This window comes from Camelina sativa, chromosome 20, assembly GCF_030686135.1.
Source record: "Camelina sativa cultivar CO46 ecotype springtype chromosome 20, ASM3068613v1".
In the NCBI taxonomy this organism is placed as follows: domain Eukaryota; kingdom Viridiplantae; phylum Streptophyta; class Magnoliopsida; order Brassicales; family Brassicaceae; genus Camelina; species Camelina sativa.
Window position 1 is genome coordinate 30538548 of NC_141899.1, and position 10386 is coordinate 30548933.

General features: G+C 39.1%; 1 protein-coding gene across 1 annotated transcript; it reads left to right on the forward strand.

Annotated features, from left to right (window-relative positions):
* Positions 1–6078: 6078 nt before the first annotated feature.
* Positions 6079–8235, forward strand: LOC147919651 (uncharacterized). Its single transcript, XM_087504037.1, has 7 exons — positions 6079–6322; positions 6402–6409; positions 6641–6955; positions 7147–7188; positions 7283–7665; positions 7722–7845; positions 7945–8235. The coding sequence occupies exons 1-7, from the start codon at positions 6079–6081 to the stop codon at positions 8233–8235; spliced, it is 1407 nt and encodes a 468-aa protein (XP_087360163.1).
* Positions 8236–10386: the final 2151 nt, after the last annotated feature.

The window sequence follows — 10386 nt, forward strand, 5'->3', positions numbered from 1 at the left end:
GAAGAGGACCCTGTGGCTCATGGTGCTTCATCCGTGAACCGGCGCATCAACTAGGCAACTTTCTCAGATCGGAATCAAGGGAGAAGTGGAGAGGAGAAGCTTCTGCGCGACACTGTTGGTGAGAGCTCCACCGCCGGTGTAGCGACGCGGTGCAGAAGAAGGAGATCCACGGCGAGGTACGAGTGAGAACGGCGGTTAGATCTGCATGCCGGAGATTCTGGAGGTTTCGCTGCGCCGCTGTTCGATGGGGGAGGTTGTCTGCGGCAAGGCGGAGCTAAGCCACCGTCGAAGGTTTGCGGATCTACTCCCTACCGCTATTTCTCTCTCACGGCTAAGCATCGATCTCCTCGACAAAGGTAAGCTCGGTCATCTTCTTCCTCCTCGCCCACAGCTCTACGGTGGCGGAATGGCAACGGATCCTGGATCACCATCTCCGTTTGACTCACGACGTTCAGGCACACCGGAGGTCCTGATCCGGTGTGAATCCGCAAATCTTGAACGGCGGCTGCAATGAGTTCTTCATTTGCAGATTAGGGTTTCCTGAACCGGTTCAGGAAACCGAGTCGGTTCTGTTTTCTGTAAATTTTGTTTGGTTTGATGTACCCGGTTTAGGCTCTAAGGGGATTTTGATGGGCCTAAATCCGGAAATAGCCCATTGGGCAACTATTAATATTAATTGAAAGCCTTTTAACAAAAAAAAATTTATGTTAATGGGAAAGAACACTTGTAGCGTAAAAAGTGGATTTTTTGTATGGGTGTCGATCGATACCATTAGTTTTTAGGGTTTTATGTTTGATTTTGTTTCCTTCGGTTTGGCACGGATTTGGGCAAAATCCCAAGTCTCTAATCAAAGGGGTGATGCCCTAGTGTTTTGAGTAGAAAGAAACTTATGTCGTCGTCTTTGTAAAAGAGAGAAAGAAGTCTCCTTGTTGTGAAATTGTTATGTGACCAACAAAGAGCTTTATGTGTTATTTCTAGTGAGATATGTATGTGGGGAAGAGATCAAGGTGTGATGTGACGTAAGGAGGATGCTATGCTATGCTCGTGCTTGTATCGTTTTTGGTCCATCAATCATTCTTGTTTTGATATGAGTGTGTGACCATGACTTATCTGAGCAATGGTGTTTATTTGATTCGTTTTGGTGGTTTGTGTGACTGATTACTTGTTGGTTTTCTAAGCTTTTGTGGTGTTTCTATGTCCTTGTTTGGTTGTGCCTTGGATGTGTCGTCGTGAGAGATGATGTGATGGAAGAAAATGATTGTTGATGGGGGAGATCGTCAACGAATATGTGGCAGGGTTTGGGTGTCGACTGACACCAATAAGGAAGATTAAACACCTTCCTGCCTATCACCTCGATATTTTATTCCCAAGGGAATTCTACATATCAAGTCACTTGTTAAACTTTCACTGTATTATAGTAAAAAATAACGTAAACACACACACCTTAGACTGCCTCCAAGATTCTCCATATGGGAAAAGGGTTGTTAATGAAGGAGATCGTCAACGAATGTGTGGCAGGGTCGGGGTGTCGACCGACACCAGGAGGGTGTTAAGATAAAAAAACCCTCTTGCCGGTTCCCTCTATTTTTTCTTCCCAAGGCAATTCTACATATCAAGTCACTTGTCAAACTTGAATGAAGTCCGCTTAAGCTAACCGGTGAAGAAGAAGAAACCGTATTTCTCTACCTTCTCTATCATTACGTTTATCTCCTTTTCCCTCATATGGAAGGACCGAACCATTTTTTGGCTGAGGAGATGCATAACACACAGTGCCTTGATAAGATTAATTGTGGTTTAGGACATGTAAAAAAATGTGGCATTATTATTAAAAAATCTGAAAACTGGAATAAAATAATAATAATCTAAAATGACAGCTGCCTAAAGTTTACAGCAACGGTAATATAGTTTTAATAGGGAAATGGGTTAAGTTAATTGTGAAGTATAAAAAGATTTGAAAATAAAAAAGTGTAGTGTTTAAGTAAAGTTAATTATTAATATATGTAGGTAAAACAAAGACGGGCGTCAAACCAAACAGAGTAGTCAAATTATGTTAAAAACTTACCAATTACAGTAATTAATTAGTTGTAATTAAGCTAACACTAGAAATTTCTATGAAGCAGTATCTTTTTTCCACCGTAAGCTTCCTCAGTCCCACTTTTCTTTGTCTTTATTTTGAAAAAACCCACTTCCTACCTCGAAACCCTCAACTCGATTGTCGCTGTGATACGCTTCCTGGCGACCTGAAATCGTACGCTGAACCTTCTCTTTCTAGTCTAAGCACCTCCAGCTCATTGTTTTGCTTCTGCATTGATTTGTACGGATCGACGACGACTCAGCTCTTTCTGGTAAAGCTTTCTCCTCTCTCCTCTTCTCTATACAGTCTTCTAATTGTGGCTTAGGGCATGTACAAAAATGTGGCTTTTAAATAGGGACAATTGCATTTTTTGTACCTTTATTTGCATTTGAATTAAATCTTAGACCCCATATTCGACATTCGAGAAACATAGCCACTAAGGGTGCTGAAATTACAGTTAACTCCCTTACGACCAAACAAAAAACATAAGGCGAAATGACAGATGTAATCCGAGGAAGTCTGCAATAGATTTCTTTATGGTGGATTTCAAATTGACGTCTAATGGGAAATATAAAAATATGTCTACTCCTTAATTATAGTTTAAATTTTAATTAAAAAAATTATAATAAATAATTTGGTAAACCTATTGACCAAATAATAACCAAATAGACTTACTACATTGAAATAAAATAAATTTACATATAAACTAGTCAAATTAAGGGAGGAAAGGCTGATTTAGTAATTTGATTTAGGGTTTGCTTAAGTAGACTTCTCTGTAGACTATTGGTGGTTGATTTTGTAATGCCATAAACTATTAATATTATATTATTTTAATTTCACCGATAATTTAACCAAACCGATAGCTGAACCTAACCGAATGCGCACCGATTCCTTGATTTTAACCTAACCGGATTCGGTAACCATATAAATACTTATTTCTGTAAGTCAACCCTAGTTTGTATGTGCTTTCTCTCTCTCCACAATTTCTCTCTCAAAAATTCTGATATTGTTGCTCTCGAAAATTCAGATTCTATCCTCATCATTTATCGTCTTCGAAACTCAAGGACATCTCAAATCAGTATTCTCATCATTTATCGTCGGCTATTTGCTTTTGTAACGCTTTAGCTAATTTTGTTCGAAAATATGTTCTCATAGTTTTTTGTTCATTTTGCACACATATATGGGGTTACACAGCTACACTCAGCCATCTTCTAGTTCTTTGCAAGTATGGAGTGAAGGTCCACCCGAAGTAAACTTTCTTGAGCTGACAGTTGGAATTCCTGACAAATGTTTATGCGGAAGGGAAACCGTTATGAAATGTTCCACCACAGCCGACAATCCTGGAAGGATTTCTTTGGATGCAATAACCATGAGATTGTTAGATTGTATGATGGTTTATTAGTTTGGTATAATTATTATTTGAGTATAGATAATATTCTTATGGTATATTTATTTCTATGGTAAGGTATAGGATGGAGAGGACCATATTATGAAATGGTGTGATGAGGCTATTATGCAAGAACTTCAAGCAATGAGAGGTGGACTTGCTGACCAAAGATTTCTATTACAGCCATCCAGGAAAATGATGAAATGCTATGGGTTCAGCAGGAGCTAGACAAGGTGAAAGATCAGATGAAGGAATTACGTCTGTCAGTTCGTCGTGTACGCGGGGTGGTCGAGAATGTCTTAATCGCCGGTATAATCTTAATTGTTGTATTAATCTCTTTTGCTTCGTAGATCTTTTAATTAAAATCTGTGAACCTCTCTTTATCGTGGCCGTTTGTTTGAATGGCGTATTTATGTCTGTAATCTGTGAACTTGCTTCAGTTTCTGTAATATTTGCACAATATCGTTGACTTCATTAGTTAACCTATTTATTAGACTTCTCCCGTTACATTAAGAAGTCAGTCGATGAAGTCTACTCGTTAATGATTTACGACGCGGCGGTTTGCGTTATTAATTATGTAACTGTTCATTTAACCGTTTCGTCTCGTATAAATAAACCAGCCCGGGGTCTTTTGATTATTTTAGAACTGCAACCAAAAAAGTTATCAGTAAATCATTTACTTTCTCTTTAAAAAACATAGTACGTAGTTCATCTTCACGACAGAGAATTGGTGATTGAAAGTCTTTCAGTACTTGTATCAGTCAATATAAATCATCTACGCTTAATTGGAGACTGATCACGGTTGGGTAATTGAAACTTTCTCTATATCACTTCACTTCATCATATAAGTGTATAATCATCTATCATTCACGGTTGTGTAATTATTAGAAAGTTTCTATATCATATCACTTTATACTTATAAGTGTAGAATTCTATATTCACACGCAACTTTTGTCCCTGTACCATAGATACTCGTTCATCGTCGGTAACGATGTATTAATTTGGTTGATCAGATAGATCTGCAGTTTAAAGTACGTTTTAGTTTCCCAGAACGAAGTCTACTTGATAAGTCTTTAGCATAATAGTACAAAATTAATTTGATTTGATGGATTTGCAGTTTAAAGTACGTTTAGTTTCCCCAGAAAGAAGTCTACTTGATAAGTCTTCAGCATAATAGTACAAAAATTAATTAGATTTGATGGATTTGCAGTTTAAAGTACGTTTTAGTTTTCCCAGAAAGAAGTCTACTTGATAAGTCTTCAGCATAATAGTACAAAAATTAGTTTGATTTGAAGGATTTGCAGTTTAAAGTACGTTTTAGTTTCCCCAGAAAGAAGTCTACTTGACAAGTCTTTAGCATAATAGTACAAAAATTAATTTGATTTGATGGATTTGCAGACAGTTCAGTTTCCCGTGGAGAAGTCTGCCAGAGAAGTCGTCAACATAATCATTACAAGGTATAAATTGATTTGATGTTAGTTGGCAGTAATATTTATATGTTTAATATTTTACCGATAAGCGGGATCCGGTTTTAATCGGTTTCTTTATAATTTCTTTATAATTTTCTGGTACTGTTTCTAATAAAACGGTTTTGGTTTTATAAAACGGGATTATTATAATTATTGTAATTTTATACAACTTAAAAACCGAGATAACATAGGATAGTTATCTCTAATTCTTCCTCATAAGGAACTAGAAAACGCTTCTCTTCCGCTTATCTCTGTCGCTTATCACTAACGGTTGATTTTCCCATTTTTTTGTTCATGTTAAACCTAAATCTCTATCTTTCGGATTGTCATTTGTTTAACTTATTTTTACTAGATCTCGATGAACTCTGTATTCTTCAACCCAGCCGCTTCATCTTCATCTTCGCTGCATCGTCATCGCCGCCATTGTCCTCTTCGATTAAACTGAAGCTTGACTTCTTTTGCAATTCGATAGTAGCCTCTTTTTCAATTTGACGCATAGACTTATTGGATTAGTCTTCCTCTTTCTCAATCTCTCGTTTTTTAATTTCCCCGCCAAACGTAATCTTATCTTGCAGAATGGATGAGGAGAGAAAACCAGAATTTTCTTGGAGGTTTTACATGAAAGGTGATGAGCCGCTTCCTGAAAAAAACATCAGCTATTACTGCAATGATACGAAGCTGTTTGATGAACTGTACAAAGCTCTCGAGCCGGATGAATGGGATGAGATTTATCAATCTCGACTAAGTGTCTTGTTACAGTTCAACCGTCTCCAATTCGAATGGGCTTCCAGACTGGTTCACCATATGCTCACCTTAGAGATAGTCTGCAACAAAAAGTACGAGATCTGGAGTCTGGTTGGATCTAACCCTTTATGATTTTCTTTGAATGAGTTTGAAGTCATCACTAGACTTAACTGTGAAGATGTTGAGTCGTTGGAGCAGCCACAGGTTGAGGTTTCAGACAAGATGGAAGAGTTTTGGGAGAAGCTTGGAGTCAATTTAGACAGCGGTCCGAGTGTTGAGCAACTGGTCGCAGCATGTAAGAACTCAAACGATTGGGATAGAATAGAGCGTGTTAGGTTGGGTTATTTAGCCTCTATGCTGGGTTTATAGAAGCTAGGAAACCATCAACGCCCACCCGTCTAAATATGGCTAGGCTAGTCATGGATTTTGATGCATCTCTTGATTATCCCTGGGGAAGAGTTGCTTTCAAGAACCTGATTCAGTCTGTTAAGGAGAAGGACTTAAACAAGCAGAGTTACACAATAGACGGATTTGTCGAACCTCTGCAGATATGGGTGTACGAATCTATGCCTGATTTTGCCAAATTAATTGGGGAACCGTTGCCGAACAATCCAAGTCCACCGTTGCTTGCTTACCGTGGTTCTCGCGGTAGAAAATATGTCAAATAGGGTATTCTAAAACATGTACACATCTCTGTGATTTGTGTATAGTTTATCTACGATATTAGATGAGTTGGTAACCATTATTGTGTTAGATTTGAACTAGTATACTGTTTTATATAAGTTGTAGACAAACTTCAGACACTTCAAAACCATTGGTGGCATGAGTAGTCCTGTTTGGGAAGAGGATTAAGCAGATGACAAGATTGATAACATTTTGAGAGCATTCAATGGGATTTTGGTCCATGGAAGTGGGGAGAGTTTTGTGGCAGACAGTTGGTATTTATGAATCAAAAACAATTCGAAGGTTAAGATTGAAGAAAAGGGATCGAATAAGAGAGCCGGTGAATTTGGTGAACCAAGTGGGAAGAGGCACTGTCCAGGTCCTTCGACTGACTTGGAAATCAACATTTTGGATTCTATTAAAGATGAGCTCGGCATGTGGGGAGCAGCTCTGCTCGATCAGATGAAGGAAGGTTTCAACAGTTGCGATTTGCGGTTTAACATGTTGAATGAGAAGATTGAAAGCCTGGCTTCGGATCTTACCAAAATGAAGGGAGATATAACTGGTACGAAAGAGGCTGATCCTTTATCAAAGGAACAAAAGGACTCTCAGGCACTGGTACGAAAGAGGCTGTATCAAAGGAACATAAGGACTCTCAGACGGATATGGTTAGTTCTGAACACTTGCAATTTCCTACTACGATCCCTCACAATCACAATACCAGGTACAAGGCGAAGCAAAAATAGACTTCCAAAAGTTGTCAACTTCGATGACATAAAAACAAGTGATGTCTTTCTTATGTGAAGTAGAATTCCTTATGTGAAGTAGACTTCTATATCCGTGTTATCTTTGTTTGTTTTATTCGAGACTTTTAAACATATGCTGCGACTTTAATATTATTTGTTTTCATAAATGATAATGTAACTTTTAAATCGGAATTTGCAGAACAAGCCATGTCAATCTCAGACCCCAAAACCATCTCCATCTGTTACTCGTTCGGATACAAAGGTGCCAAAGATAGTCAGCTCTGAATCATCTGACATTGAGTCAGACCCACCTGTGTTTATTCGCACGGATATCCCAACAGCTGCCGACTTGACTGCTAGAGCCAAGAAACAAGAACCAAGGAAAGAAGCGGCTAGGATTGTGGCACATGGAAAGGTTGTAAGGGTTAAGAGGCTGGCATCAAGTCAACGTTCTCCGTTCGTTGGTGATAACACATCCAAGACTATCATGGGTGATAAGCCAGCCACGTCAGCATACAATCCTTTTGATAAAGCAGACAAGGAGTTGAAGAAGGTTTTGCTTAATTTCTTAAAGAAAGATCCGTAAGTCTACTAACTTTTATGGTATGTTATAAAAGTTCTATTTTTTGAAACTCTAGTAACTTATATGTATCCAAACCATTCATCACCCGTAGGACGTACAAGAACAAGGTCCCAGAGAAATCCCGATGTTGTCTGTCGTGGTATGAACTGCAGACAAAAACAGTCTGGCTACGAGATTCGGTAAGTCTACTAGAAAACTTCTTCTTCAAGTATACTAGAAAACTTCGGGTCAGTCTTCAATATTATATAACTTCGTTTCAAATCCATGTGGTTATCCAGCACATGGATGCGGGGTTGAATCTATTGAGACATCGACACGCACAGCATCCTGAGAGGTTTAAAACGAGTAGAGTGGCTTTCCTAGACGCTATGTTCACTCATATGTGGACAACGAAGTACCTTGACTTTGTCAATTCTAAGGCAAATGATAATGGATCTGGGAAACTGTTGCTGGTCGGTGCCTTAAGCTACAACGCAGGGGAGTATCCACCATATGCTCAGACTAACAAGCAATGGGGTCTGGAAGTGGACGACTTATACGCGCCTTTAAACGTGAAGTCGACACACTAGGTTGCTTTGTGGATCTTGATTCCCATGAGACACATCGTCGTCTGGGATAGCATCCCGAGTGTCACCAACGACGAAGAGCTTGCATCTGTCATCGAGCCTATTGCCGTGTTGGTTCCCTACGTGCTGCGGGAGTTAGCCAGCCCTGACCACAAGCAAATGTGGTCATACGAGAAGTTCACTCATGAGCGGGTTATAAAGGGAGGGCCTCCGAACAGGAAGCCAGGTGACTGTGGTGTGTATACTTTGAAGTACATAGAATGTCATGCTCTTGGGATAACCTTTCCTACTGCTTTGTGTGACGCAAACATCACATGGATAAGGGAGAAGATGGCTTGTGACTTATTTCACGAGATTAAATGCCGTGGACCAAATGAGGAGAACTACATGGACGACTTTGGGCTCTATGATCCTCCCCCAATCCGGGACTAACTATAAACTTTGTTTGAAAGACTTAAACTCTTGTTTTAATTATGTATGACTCATTAGGATGATGTAGGATGATGTTTTGTTTCTGTTGGGGATCTTTATATTTTGTGGGTGGGATCCTACTGATTAAACTCTGATGATGGGCGGGGTCTTGATATTTTTTGTGGGATCCTCCTTTTAAAACTCTAATGTGTAAGGATGATTCTTCTTGTTGTCTACTAGTTATATGTGGGATATTGGTATTTGTTGTTCAGTTTTTCGTTACATATATATACTTCAAACGTTAAGCTTAAAACAGGGTGAAAGAGTGTAGATGGCCAAAAAAAAAATATACTTAAAAAAAGACAAGTAGCGTATAGAGAAAGCTTAGTAAACATAAGTAGCGTACAGCGAAAGCTTAGTAGACACATGATTAAAGTTAACCAAGAGACTTCTTCTGCAACCTACTTCATACACATCCCAAGACACATGGCCATGACAACAATGAACCTTATCCAAGACAAATCCAAGAATTGTTGAAGCATTTTTTCCCTTTCATTGGCTGCCAGTAAATCACATTCAAACTTCTTCTTGTCTTCTTCATATGTGTTAACCACCCCAGAGTTCACCAAACCGTTAACAACTTGTTCTTTCATTTCTCTTATAGATTCTTTAAGTACCTTTATTTTTTCGCTCTGCCGACGGATCTCATCCCTCGCATCCAATAAGCTCCGCCTTTGCCAACCACGTGATGGTTCTTCGTCTGACCAATGGGAAAACCCATGAACAGTGCATCTGAAGAAATTTTTTTCCGGATTTGCATCTGTCCATGATTTCACAAGTATCGTCGATCTACCGCAGTAGTTGTAGACTGACCAGTAATATGTATTTGCGAATTTGTATCAGAAACTGACCTTGAAATTTGACTCATCATTCTCTAGCTGATGGTGCTTGGTTAAGAAGAGGAGTATCATAAAATGGTCTTACGAGTAAATGATAGTTAAGTACTAGTCTTTAATAATGTCGACTTGAACACGTGGGATAATCCCTAAAAATATTACACAGACAAATTATTGCTATGGAAATTCTAGATGACTTCACGATGAAGTTAACTTCTACTCGCCGTCTTCAGCAACCTGAACAAATAATTGTTAGTGTAACCGACGATCATATACAAAACATTAAAAATGTATCAAGTGAGATTGTTACTTACACAATGAGGTCGAGTATGTTCAGGCTGTCTGCATTTTGAACAAGCATATTGCTTATGAGACTTCCTCGGCTTGCTCCCCTTTTTACGTGACAGTTCTAGCCATGTTAGCCAATGAGAATTTTTTGCCTACCAGGCTTCCGCTTCGGTATGGGAGGTATACATCGGATATTTGGCCCAATTGGACCGTGCTCAACATTGGGCATGATGTTAGCTGCGTACTACGCTTAGACATAACATTTTCTATAGTAAGCTTCGACTACGGTAGACATATGACATCCGCTCGACTTGGCAGCCTTAATTGCATGTGAACATGGTATTTTCTCAACATCAAACACCCGCATGAACAAGATTTTGCTTCCAAGTCAACCAAACAGTCACGTTGCCAACCCCTAACGTAGAAACGCCAACCATCAATGCGTTCTACCGTCATCATATCTGCGTAATGCTCCATTACGGCCAATAAGAACTCAACACCCTAGTTAAAAGTGGTTGTCAGACTAAGTGCATCCTCTTGCTTTTTCCAATACCACCTA